The sequence below is a fragment of the Pelodiscus sinensis genome, chromosome 27 (assembly GCF_049634645.1).
Source record: "Pelodiscus sinensis isolate JC-2024 chromosome 27, ASM4963464v1, whole genome shotgun sequence".
Lineage (NCBI taxonomy): Eukaryota > Metazoa > Chordata > Testudines > Trionychidae > Pelodiscus > Pelodiscus sinensis.
Window position 1 is genome coordinate 3,466,687 of NC_134737.1, and position 13,769 is coordinate 3,480,455.

Here is a 13,769-nt window from a genome sequence, read left to right on the forward strand (position 1 = left end):
CGATATCGGCATCGATACCAGTGTTCCTTTTGCTGCTTCCTAGTTCTGCCTGAATCGATTCCTCTCCTTACGCAACAACGGGGCCCAGGATCTCCAGAATGCTCCAGGCTGGTGCCCGTTTGTGACCCTGGACATTCATGGTCAAGAGCATGGCTCAGGTGTGCTGCCTGCTCAGAGGGCTGCTCGCCACCCACCTGGCCACACAGGAAATGAAATTCTGTGCACCCGGAGAGCAGCAGAGTTGGACATCTTGGCTAGAGCAGTCAGACCGGAGCACTGTGGGATACCTCCCGGAGGCCAAGAACGTCGACTTTTCCAGTGATGTGTCAATGCTAGCCTAACGTCGACCATGAAATGTCAAATGCATTGTTGCGCCTCATGAAAAGCAGGAATACTGAAATAGACTTTAAAGGTCCTTAAAGTTGACAGAACGGGGTCGATGATGTTGATTCATTTAGAAAATCAACCAAATGTGGCCAAGTTCAACCTAAACCCCCAGGCTGTGTCTAGACTGGCCAGGTTTTGCGGAAAATCAGCCACTTTTCTGGAAAAACTTGCCAGCTGTCTACACTGGCCACTAGAATTTCCGCAAAAGCACTAACTTCCTACTGTAAGAAATCAGTGCTTCTTGCAGAAATACTATGCTGCTCCCGTTCGGGCAAAAGACCCTTTTGTGCAAAAGTTTTGTGCAAAAGGGCCAGTGTAGACAGCTCAGATTTGTTTTCTGCAAAAAAGCCCCGATCGTGAAAATGGTGATCGGGGCTTTTTTGTGGAAAAGCGCGTCTAGATTGGCCATGGACGCTTTTCCGCAAAAAGTGCTTTTGCGGAAAAGCGTCCGTGCCAATCTAGACGCTCTGTTCCAAAAATGCTTTTAACGGAAAACTTTTCCATTAAAAGCATTTCTGGAAAATCATGCCAGTCTAGACGCAGCCCAAGTGTAGACCAGGCCTGAGTATGTCATTTCTCATATTCATACTTCTAGCCTTGTCAGCCTCTTCCTGGCCACAGAGGTGGATAACAGTGACATAGGCGACATTCCTATAAGGCTAGATACACTGAAGATGCGGGGATTGTGTAAGCACCTGACAGATGAAGCGCCCGTCTTCCTTGTCTCATGCTAGAATAAGCAGACTTTCAAAATCCTTCCGTCCCCTGCAGACATTGGTTCCTTCCCCTGCCAGTTCATTGCTAAAGAACTAGTTGCAGAAGGATACTGTACACAACACAGAAGTCTTGCAAAAATCCTTGGATGTCAATGACCTGTGACTGGCAATTTATACAATGTTCCCTGCTACTTCGTCCTCCACTCTTCTCTCCCGGGTCTGTTTACGCACCTCCTGCAGTTTGCCCTAATTCTAGAAAGTGGTGTGGGACACAGACAGTCTTTGTTTCACTTTGTTCATTCATTGGTAAGCGCAAATGATTCCCTGCCTTCTCCTGAGGCTACTACCACAGTGCAAATTAATGCTTATTACTGTATTCCTACTAGTTTGTTTGTGTTGGTTTCATTTTTCCACAGAGAATTTAAATATTATGATAAAAGCTAAGCAAGCCAATTGTGTGCTTGGCCTGGCATATTTCCCTAACAATTTTGCATATACGTGTATGCCTGTATTCCTTTTGTCAGTCTCTTCTTGGCACTCTTGTTTCCTGTATATCTTCCATTCACATCAAAAGAAAAAAACACACAGAGAAAACGGGAGCAGAGTAGTCTGAGTAAGTGCTTGGAAAATGCATTCTTCTAGAATCCTAGACGTCAGAGTGAAAAAAGACTTCTCTGTTCATTTTCCCCATTCCCTTTTGGCAACGCAAGAACAAAAGGCTTTCTCTTTATTTTCAGTATATTGATTTTTCACAGTAAAATGGAAATACTCACTGAGTAGTTACGGCTTGTAAAGCCTTTTGAAGAGCTAAGTGTTATTTTAATGTATTTAGGAACCCCACTGCCCACCATGTAGGGCCGGAGAATATTGAACCCTTTTTCTACTTCATGCTGACAAGTGTCTGTGTTGTAAATGATGAGTAATTGCTATGGTCCCACCTAACATTTTTGCTCTTTCAGAGCAATAAACAGGACGGCTGCTTTGTTCAGGCTGAGCCAGGGAATGACGCATCGCGGCGTAGAAATTCGTATGTTGTTGTAATCTTGCTTAAATATTTCCTTCAGAACTTGGTTTGGCTTTCATATCACACCGCAGCAGAGCCCTCTGCAGACAATCTGCTTCTGCATTTCCTGAGCAAACCCCGCCGTACCACTTGATTCATAATCTTGCGACAACGAGTCATGAGAGGGGGGGAAATGAAGCGGTGGTTTTGTCTTTAGAACAAGAACCACATCAAAAAGGTGAATGGGGTGGGAAGAGAAAAGCCAAAAGGATGTGTTTTGTGACATGCAACAAAGTAAGTGTTCTGCATGTAAATAAATGGATGGACCCTGGTAGTGTTAGATGGGTTGAGGAAACAGTACCATGAGGAAGTGAACGGCAGAGAACCCCAATTCTTAGGCATTAACTCAAACCTACATGAAACATCTTAAATTCTTGCTACTGATACCAAAATTTGGAGTTAATTTGGAGTCTTCCCCTGCTGAATTACATTTTCCAGGTAAACAGATGAATTTAAATAGTTTAAAAGTAAAACTATGCTACCCATATTACAAGTCCCATGTGTAACCTATGAGAGCCGAGAAATTAGAGCATCCGTTTCTGCAAAACTATACTGCACTATTTTGGTATAAGAAAAATGAACTTAAAACAGAAAATACTGTCCGGAACCTAAAGTCTTTTTTTGCCCAGAACAAGCAAGGAAGGCAAATAGTTAAGGAAATGCTTTGCTTACCCAAAGGATCACAGAGGAAGCAGCTCTAGTTCTGTCTCTTGTTCCGCTCCTACAGGTCTGTGGGGCTTAGAGACACGTTCACTGCTAGCAATAAACTGAGATTAAAGGGGAGGAATGCAAGAGATTTCTTTCATGAGATGGTAACCAGGCAGCACTTAAAGGGGAGTAAATTGACATCAGGATATGCTTGTCTGTGGGTGTGCTTCTCTGTCTTTTCCCCTACTCTGGCAGTGACAGTAATACCTGGCACCTTGCATCCTAGGATCCCAAAGCACTTTACAGACATGGCTTTACCAAGCCTCATCCCCTCCTGGGAGCCAGTGGCATAGACAGAAGGACTAACTAGAGCAGTCCCTGACTTCGGGTAGGGAGCAAGGATGGGTGATGGGAGGAGCAGAACAGGAGGGATGGGGGGAGTAAGTCCTGCTGGTGGGGGTGGTCCTGGGTGCAAAGCAGGTGGGACACAGCCTACTCAGGGCCACCCATGCCTCTGCCACTGCTGTGAGCAAAGGATTGCATTTAATTGGTTTTGAGAACAGCAGCAGCATCCTCTCTAAAAGGAAAGCACTTTGCATTCTGCACAAAACACCCCCCCCTCCCTAAAATGACCAATGTTTGGATACAAAGTCATTGGATTTTCTCAAATACTCGACTTCTCCATATAAAAACAGACGGACTGTCTTTTGCATGAGATGGGAAATGTTCAGAGAGGGGCAGTGGTGCCTAGTGGAAAGAGCAGCACACTGGGATTCCGTAGTCCTCTGCTCTGTTGCTTGCTCTGCTGCAGACCTGCTGGGTGAATTTGGACAAGCCTCTCCGCACCTCAGCTTGCCCATCTGTAACACTGGGCTAGTGATGCTCACGTTCCGTATAGCACACTGCACTCTCTGCATGTAAGTGCTATCACAGGAGCTAGGCATTATTATTATTGGCAGGGAGTCCGAGCTATTTTAAGCCAGCTAATGTTTCTGTGTAGTTTTCAACCGTGCCATGAATTTAGCTTCTGTATAGTAAAATATGGCCAATATGAACTACTGTTTCAGAGTTTTAAGGCACTTTAGAATATTTGGAGATGGCTATACAAATATTATTGGCTAAACTCCTGGCAGATTTACATCCCCATTCAGCCTATGAACTGGAGATTAGAATGGTTAACCGATTAACCAGTAAGCTGCACCCATAACAGGGGAGGCTTACCGGTTCCAGTTAACCAGTGGGGGCTGGAACAGCTCCTTGCCTACCCCAGGCAGGAGGCTTCGCCAGCCCCCTGGGGCCCACTATGGGCGGGGAGCATTCCATCCGGCCGGAGCAGCACCTGCCCATGGCGGGAAAGGGGGTTCTCAAGCACAGCCAGGTTGGAACATTCCCCCCACTCCGCACACCTTCCCTTTAATTGGTTAACCAGTTAAACATTACCAGATGAACAGGAGGTCCTCAATTTAGTATTCTGCATTTCTCCTGCAATGATTATTTGTATGCCAGTAGCATCTGCATGTCCTACACGGAATCTAGGCTTTATTGTGCTGTGTGTTGCACAAAACACATGCTAAGTTTAACCATCTTTCCCTCACTTGACCATGCACCCCCCCATCTGTTGCTTTTCCTGAGCCCCCTCAACATGAGTGTTAGACGTGTCTACACACGTGCACAAACACACATACTGAATGCTAGTGCAAGTAACATTCTCTTGCCTCTTTTTAGGCCACCATTTGCTCAGTCTGGGAGGAAAATCAGAGGACCAGCGCGGTGATGTGATTTGCCCTGGGTCATGTAGCAGGTCCGTGGGCAGAGATGGAAATAGAATTCTAGTCTCCTGGCTCCCAATCCAGTACGTCAAAGTCTAGCCCACACTTCTTCCAGCATCAGAAGACGTCAGTTTTGTTCGTTGTGTCATACACAGAATACTGAGGGCCAATCCTTCAGTGAGTCCAGGAACGAAAGCATTCCATTGGGCTGGTTACATATTTCAACATTTCCCCCACACTACAGAGTTAATATTTCATTGGCAGAAATGCTCATGTTAAAAATGATGCTGCATTTGTAAAAAAATCTCCCTTCTAGTGGAAAGCTCTGGACTATATAAATGCTAAAGGATCCTCACCGGCTTGAGATGAACTGGCAGGACTCTGTCTCAGAAATTTGCATCCCAATCCAAAATAAATGGCACAGCCGCCCAAAAGTTTGCCTTGCAGTGATAATTAAGAAAGATGGATTTCATCATGAAAATTTCCAGCCTGGGAGAGCACAAAGAGGCAGTCTACACTAGCCCCCTAAATGTGTAAGCATATGCTGCCCTCTAGTGTCCGATATTAGCCTAGTTCTGATCAAATAACATCTTCAATTAAAAGCCAAGTGACAGGCGTCTTAGGTGTCTTCAATTGGTCTGGATCCATTGATTCTATGAACGTTTGGCCCAAATGTGTACTCCTTGCTCAAACAAAATTCTCAGTGAAACACAAGGACTGCCAGTTTTCATACTTCATCTCGGTCTGAAGGGAAAAGATCAATTGCATTTTCATCATTATTAATTGCATTTCATCTCTATTGCATTCACAGCTCAGCTCTTCACCATCCTTCCCATTCTGGTCTTATTATTTTAACATCTGTTTATGCATCTCACATTTTAAAATCATTTTACTAAAGGAAAATACCAAAGCAGAGCTTAATTAGAAATCCAGTAAGCCAAGGGAATTACAGTTTTTCAGTTAAGACACTGGATTGCAATTCAAGACATGTGGCCACATTTCCTGACTTTGCAACAGATTTCCTTTGTGACCTTGGGCAAGTCACTTTTGTCTGGGCCTCAGTTTCCCACTTGCAAAATATTTCCTTTTCTCACCACATTTATTTTTCTTGTTTGTTTAGATCACAAGTTCCTTAAAGCAGAGACAGTCTCTTATTAATCATATAAACAGTGCCTTGTATGATGGGGTACCAACTTTGTTTGGGGGCTTTAAAAAGCTACAAGCATAGAAACAATAACATACTCGCATCATATGCAATATTTGCAAGAAAGAAGCACATGGTAGCATAGAGGCAAGCGTTCAGGTTTCAGCCTATGTCTTTCTCATGGAAACATTGTGGTCAATAAATCTGGGCACCTCACATTAATTTTACTGCATTCCTTCACAGACAGATAAAAAATATATTCCACGTGACACTATGCGGTGCTTTAGCTCCAGATCCGACAACAAAATGTGCCTTACAGAAATAGTGTTGTAAGCCAAGACCCTGCTGAAAAAGGGGATAGCCTGGACTAGAGGGAATGCTTAACCACAGCCAAATTTCAGTGAGACACTCAGATATCCCAATGATAAGCACCGTACAAAATGCCTAATGGAAGCCACTGGGGGCAACTCTGAAGAAATTAGGCAAAGCAGAAAGGACTTTTAGTAGGAGCAACGCTAAAACTGTAATTGAAAGCAAGCCACCATATGCCCCAGGAAACTTTCCCCCTCCACAGCTTGAATTTCAGCTCTCCTCCCCTCTCTAAGCAGGGGATAGCTTTCCCTCTTTTTTTCTGGGGTGCTGAGAATTCCCCCCTCGTGACGGTATGTAGAACCACCCCTTGCTTGCTGGGGAATTAACATTGGTTCTACCCTCTCTCACACTGATGGCTAGAGTCCATGGTGGAATGAAGGCAGTCAGTATTTGGTTAATTTCATGACAATGAAATGTCAGTCACATTGTTCTAAATGATTACTGTTCAGAATAACTCGATTGCCTTGAGAACACGGTTGAAAAGTAAGCTACGTGAAAAAAAATCAACAGTTACTGTACTGCGATTTTAGGCTTTTGTGTGGTATTTTCTGTATTCAGAATGGGAAACAATGCAAAGACCATGATAGCAGCTTTAGACGGAACATGAGTGTACTGAGGAAGTGTTAGAAATAGCCATTGAAGAAGGATGATCAAGCACAGAAACAAGCAGAATGGCTCTCTTTAGACAAGAGCTATAGAGTTTCTCTGCACCATCTGTATTCAGAGTTTGGCCTTCAGAGAAATACTGAAAACAGCCTCAATAATCTGGGGGGGGGGGGGAGCAGGAGTGAGAAGAAAAAAAGTCCCCCCCCCCCGTGCTATACCGTTAAATGAATTTATCAAGATGGTGCCTCTTAACCCCACATGTTAGTGTTCTGGGAAAACAGGCTCTTCAGTCCAGGGCTGCTCCCTGAGTGGTGTTCAAAGAAAAGACTATGCTGTTGCCAGGGCTTGATTTAGAACATAAGAAGGGCCATACTGGGTCTGACCAATGGTTCCTCTGCACCAGTATCCTGTCTGCCCAGGGGCGGTGGGTACGAGAGGCAGGGGAAGGCATTGCCTTCCCAGACTGCTGGGCATGGATCTGCCCACACTCGCCCTCCCACCCCACTGCTGAACAGCCCCTGCTTCATCATGGCTCCCTGGCTTCAGCTGTGCTAGGGACGCTGGGGCAGTGAGCCCTCCCTGAGTTCTGGGATCAGTGAGGCTGGAATCATGCGCTGCCTGCCCGCTCCAGGCTGGGGTGGCTCTCGTGGGGGGCTGGAGGCTTGCTTCCATGGTGCGGGGAGCATGGATCCTGTGAGGGGCAGGGCCTGGAGCAGCTGGGGGCCTGCCTCCCCGCCCCCTACATTCACCCACCTCCCCTGTGTCTGCTACAGGACCAATGCCAGGTGCTTCAGGGGGAATAAACAGAACAGAGACATTTATCAAGTGATCCCTCCCCCTGTCATCAAGTGACTGTTTCTGGCAGTGTGAACTCCAAGCATGGAGCTGCATCCCTGACCCCATGGGCTAATAGCCATCCATGGACCAATCCTCCATGGACTTCTCTCCCTCTTGTTTGAACCCAGCAATACTTTTGGCCTTCACAGCATCTCCTGGCACTGAGTTCCACTGGTTGGCTGTGCGTTGGGTGAAGAAATACTTCCCGGGGTTTGTTTTAAACCCTGCTGCTTATTAATTTCATTGGGCAACTCCTGGTTCTTGTGTTATGGGAAGGAGTAAATAATGCTTCCCTAGTCACTTTCTCCTCACCCGTACATGATTTTATAGTCCTCTGCCATAGTCCCATTACTCAACTCTTTCCAATCTCTCGCCATATGGAATCTGTTCCAGACCCCTGGTCATTTCCCCCCTTCTCTGTACTTTTTCCAATTCTAATACTGGTTGAACCTCTAATCCAGCACCCTCAGTACCTGACGGAGGCCAAACCAGAGAATTTGCTGAACCCCAGGAGGTCGGTATTGTCTAGCAGCAGGGTCGGCCTAAGCCATTTTAGCGCCCCGGGCAGGCCTGGGTGCACGGTGCATGCACAAGCCCACCCCTGGAGCACACAGGCAGGCACACAGCACATGTGCTGCCCAGCCACCACCGCTGGCGTGCAGCCTGGGGCCGCCCAGGTGGGCCACGCCTGGCCGTGCAGGGCCCTGCAGACACGGGGGGAAGGGCACTGTGGGGGTTAACGCGGCCCCTGTCCCGGGCGGCCACTACAGCCTGCTGGGAGCCGGGCACACGGCACCTGATGGCAGCTATAAGGGGCATCATGCGCCCCTTACAGCTGCCATCAGGCACCCCCCATCGGTAGGCGCCCCGGGCAGCTGCCCAGCTCGCCCACCCCTTAGTCCGGCACTGTCTAGCAGCATTACCCACACTTCCACTACTTCATGGGCTCTTAGAAGACACGTAGGGGTAAACTGGGGCTAAAGAACAGCACAGAACACTGAGAGCCAGGACCGGTGGCTGCAAACAAACTTTATGGGACTGTGGGGAACTTGGCCACACCCATGAAAGGTGGACATCTGACTAACTCCAATCATGCCAGACCACGTATGTTGCCAGACTAGAGAGGCTCAGTCTGTATATCTATTTTGAGATGACGTGACCAGAACTACACACAGTATTCACAATGTAAGTATACCATGGAATTATACAGAGGTATTATGATATTTTCTGACTACGTCTTTTTTCCTAATTGTATCTGACATTCTGTTAGCTTTTTTGACTCCCATTAACACTAAGCAGAGGTTTTCAGAGAACTTTTCACAGTACCTCCAACAAGGTCTGAATAGTGCTTAGCCCTGCCATGAGGGCAGGGGACTGGACTTGATGATCTCTCGAGGTCCCTTCCAGTTCTAGTATTCTGTTATTCTATGTTGTATGTCAATCTGGAATTATTGTGTTCAGTTCTGGGCACCGCATTTCAAGAAAGATGTGGAAAAATTGGAGAGGGTCCAGAGAAGAGCAACGAGAATGATGAAAGGTCTAGAGAACATGACCTATGAGGGAAGGCTCAAGGAATTAGGTTTGTTTAGTTTAGAAAAGAGAAGACTGGGGGGGGGGGGAGACATGATAGCAGTTTTCAGATATCTAAAAGGGTGTCATAAGGAGGAGGGAGAAAACGTGTTCATCTTGGCCTCTGGGGATAGAACAAGAAGCAATGGGCTTAAACTGCAGCAAGGGAGGTTTAGGTTGGACATTAGGAAAAAGTTCCTAACTGTCAGGGTGGTCAAACACTGGAATAAATTGCCCAGGGAGGTTGTGGAATCTCCATCTCTGGAGATATTTAAGAGTCGGTTAGATAAATGTCTATCATGGATGGTCTAGACAGTATTTGGTCCTGCCATGAGGGCAGGGGACTGGACTCAATGACCTCTCGAGGTCTCTTCCAGTCCTAGTATTCTATGATTATTTTGGCACTTATCAGCACTGAATTTCACCTGTCATTTTGTTGCTCAGTTACCCAGTTCTGCGAAATCCCTTTGTTACTCTTTGCCACCAGCTTTGGACTGAACTATCCCGAGTGATTTTGAATCATCGGCACACTTTGCCACCTCACTGTGTATCCCTTCTCCCAGATCCTTTCTGACATTAGAGCAGTTGAACAGGCAAAGGGGTTGTTCCCTTCATCGCATTCCTCAACTAACATCAGGAAGAACAATACGCTATTGCAACTGGGTAAGAAGAAACAGGGACTAGTGGGAAGGGATGAAATATGCTTTTAGATCCGGGTCCCGAGAAGGGTCAGCTCCAATGCCCTCCATCAGAGGTTGCTCCTAATGCTCAGCACTTATTAGACTGTCACTTTACAGCAGCTCAGGATTTCTCAGCCAAGGCCAGGGGCCAGCCCCTGCAAAGACAACAGCAGTTTGCTGATTTACAGCAGCTGAGGCTCTGCCAGGCAACATTTTTGTGCATCTTGAGAGGAGTTAAAAAACCCAGAGAAACACCACTGGAGTTTTGCCAGGGAGACCAGCAACAGGGCAGCAGGATGTTTTGGCTTAGGGGGCAAAAGAAAAGAATTGAAATGAAACACAATCCCAGCATCATTCCCTCTTGGTTGCTTTAACACAAGCTAAACTCAGTCGACAGGGTTTGGGGAAATAAGTGATTCAGGTAGACACCACAGCAGGGGCTAAGGATCTACCTCTATCCTGGAAGCCAATGAGATGTCCATCAATGGCTATTATCCAGGATGGATAGAAATGGTGTCCCTGGCCTCTGTTTGTCTGGAGGTGGGTGACAGGGAATGGATCATGTGAGGATTACCTGTTCTGTTCACTCCCTCTGGAGCATCTGGCATTGGCCACTGTTGGCAGACAGGACACTGGGCTAGATAGACCTTTGGTCTGACCCAGTATGGTCGTTGTTATGTTCTTATTACCTCGATGTCTCATTTATTTCTATTGCACTCTTATTACTGGGAACCACGAAGAGTACACCTATCCGGGGAGGACACAAGAAATTCACCACAAATTTAATATGCTAATTGACTGTGGGCTCAGAAGTTGTGTGCACACATGGAATCCCGACGGCTGACTGCTCAAACGAAGAGCTAGACACCGGTGGTAATTTTAGATGCACTGTCACCACAGCTGCAAAGCCAAATTATGGTATTTGTGCTTGCAAATGAGACACAGACGTGTGAGCACAATTCAGTGGGTGCATTTGCATGCCGAAGCATCTGCATATCAGGTCCAGACCTTAATAGAAAATCTGCCCTATTACTCATTTCAAGTGATTAAGTGTTCATTTAAGTGCCCAAGTGCAGAATTTGTGAGTCATATTAAATTCCCAAGTTACGACACTGTATCCCCATCAATAGTGCACTCCAGTAATCAGTTTGCAAGAAACAAGGTTTTATAGATTGCTGTGAGCACCGTCCATCAACCATATCTAAAGTGTTGCAATTTTGCAACAAAAGAGATGCCACTCCAAAACGGTGTTTTCTTACAGCTGACTGATTTTCTAATCATCAGAATGCCGAATTGTTTTTTTAATTATTCTGATAATTAGGCCAAGGCCCCTCACAGTTCAGGTGATTATCAATATGCGTGATGACTGCAGTAATTTGCTAGAGAGGAATCTCAGTGGACTTCTCTTTTGGTTGTTGATGTCAGTTTCACTTGGAAGCCAATATGAATTTGAATGAGCAAAACGTAGTTGGATGGCTGCACCAGTTAGTAAGAAATATCACCACTGATAAGGCAACTGCTCTGTTTATCCAAAGGAGTTTTACTAGGAACAGTTAAAGCCATATGGATAAAAACTATAATCCCTCTCCTCCTAACCCACACTAGTCAGTTTTTGCCAGATTTGAATATGGAACTATTTCCCACAGGAATTAGAACCCTCCCAAACCTCCTCCACCCCGTGCCAAAAATACCAGCTTTGACCTCTATCTACTATATATATTAGAGTTTGTGCATCTGTCTGTCTGTGTTTCTATCTGCCCATCTGTGAGTCTGTTTGTTCAAGAACTCCTCCTGAACAGTAAGAGCTAGGACCACTGAATTTGGCAGGCAGTTTCCTCATATCATAACCTAAAGCAAGGTCATGGTTTGGTTTTGCCAGGGCAACGGAATGTGCAAGGAATGCGATTTGTTTCCCATCAAATGGAACAGGAGGGGTGTGATAGAAGGGAGATTTATACTCAAGGATGACCACAAGGGGAAGGCAAGTGCCCAGCCTGCGAGAACTGGTGCTGGCCAGCAGCACCATTCATGCTACCCTGGCCTCCCACAGGAAGCAGCTGTTCGCCATTGCTCGGCCTCTGCCACCTCAGGTTGCCCCCAGAGACCAGCTATTGATGAGACTGCACACCCACACTGCCCTGGGCCAACCCTGGGGAGAAGCCGGGAGGTGGACCACAAGGCCCCCACCACCCTGGGTCAGTCCCAGACTTGGGCAACGCTGCATATATCTTGTTGTCTTACATAAACACAGAGTAGTCTGGACATTAAAAAACACACACAAGAGTCAAACACTTCCCTGCAGCACACACAGTCCTCCCCCTGGGGAGAGGCACTACACATGACAGGTGTTAGTCACATTGTTCACTGTACAACTGGAAGACGCTCAGACCCCACTCGGAGGAGAAGAACCTATAGACAATAGAATCAATGCCCCAAACTTTGCGGTTCACAAGAGTTTGGTGAAACATCTAATTTTCTCTGAATTCTGAACCTCTGTATGTTTTACACCTGTGGGTTGTGAATAGAAGGAGGAATGGTAAGGAAACATCCAACCCTTTGCCCCACTGCACACAATGTGTGTGGCTTTATCTCTAAAAGGAAAAAAAAAAAATCTTACCACACCCCAGGATGTGTACCAAACTCTGAAATCTGGAGAAATGCAGGTCTGAGTCTGAGTGAGGCATCTGGGTCGCATCTTTAAAGGCAATGTATCAGGCTTGGACAGCCAGTAGGGACCATGATCTTAAGCAAGCGCCAGGAAATATGAAGGGAAGGAACAAGGCGCAGTTCCAGGGTCTCCATATTCTGTAAAGAGCCAAAGAAACCCACAATTGCACACCAGCATGAAGGTGTGATTTGGAAAGCAGACGGGGTATGATAAGTCAGGCAGCTGAGGATTCCTGTTCCAGTCAAAAGGTCCTTGAGATGGTAACAACAGGACTCAGGGGATATTGTCGTCTCAAGCTTCATTCTGAAACTGGGCACTGGTACAGATTATTTTCCTGGCCTATAGACTCCCACCCCATGAACACTTTTTTTATCCCTGCACTCCCAGCATGATGTCAGCTTACCCTAAATAATCGCTCTGTTTCATTGTGTCTGTTTGGGGCGGGGGCAGAGGAGGGTGATTTCCTGAATTAAAATGTTAATGGCTGGTGAAAGTTGCTAGTTTGATAGCCTTGAAGACTATAGTCCTTTGCTTATTCATAGCATCAGGTCAAATTTCGGTGTGACTCTTCTGCCAGGTGCAGCCAGCAGCCGCCAGGGCTGGGTTCAATAAATAGGGGTTCTTCTTCATTTATCCAACACAAAACTAGCTTGAACTCCCCACCCAGTAACCTGGGAAATTCACACACCACCCTTGGGCACCTTTGAGAGGCAATGCTGCCCCTCTTGTAAGCACAGAGTCGGAGTGTAGAAAGGAAACTTTTCATAAAAAGGAGGGAAGTAACCAAAGCAGAGCTCTTAAAAAAGCCGTAAGTAAAAGTCACACCCCAAGCAGGTTGAAAAATGTCCTTTCCCTCTCAGGGTCTTAAGTCCAGCAATCTAAATGTCCCCTTCACATGCCCAGCCCTTCTTTGCACCCCACTTACAGTGGCTGCCATGGGTCAGAGCAGAACCTAAGTTCAGAGGTGCAGCCGCAGAGTTCAGCTCTTACCCTGGATGGCGGGAGGTATAGAGGCATCTTACTCACTCCACTGGTCACGCGCCGTCCACATGTTCACTGCTCTCTGCAGCCGCCCTACTAGCCGCTCATCATGCTGCTGCCACTGCTCTGAAGGCCTCTTATCGCATCTCTCCACTGCCGCCCTGCTGGTTTTCAGCCACCATCCACTGCTGTCCACTTCTTGGCTGTGACTTTTGCTCATCAGTCTCAAGTAATTTCGGCTCCCTGTGATTTCAACTCCTAGCAAGCAGTATAGAAGAAACTCAATTCCAACACAAGTGACATAAGAAAGAGGTACCTAATGATGCCCA

General features: G+C 46.5%; 1 protein-coding gene across 4 annotated transcripts in view; it reads right to left on the minus strand.

The window, feature by feature from the left end:
* CAMK1G (calcium/calmodulin dependent protein kinase IG) overlaps positions 1-13,769 on the minus strand; it is a 128,136-nt gene that overhangs the window by 42,675 nt on the left and 71,692 nt on the right. The window contains exons 1-2 of one of the 4 annotated variants that reach the window (XM_075910046.1): positions 13,450-13,694; positions 12,409-12,596 (exon numbers count right to left, since the gene is read on the minus strand). The exons of 1 other annotated variant lie outside the window; for it this stretch is intronic. In XM_075910046.1, coding sequence (XP_075766161.1) covers positions 12,409-12,475 — 67 coding nt within the window. In that variant the 5' untranslated portion in view covers positions 12,476-12,596; positions 13,450-13,694. Of the gene's footprint in view, positions 1-2,838; positions 2,939-12,408; positions 13,695-13,769 lie in introns of those variants that run through there. 2 more of the 4 variants (XM_075910045.1, XM_006118752.4) reach the window with 2 other exon arrangements.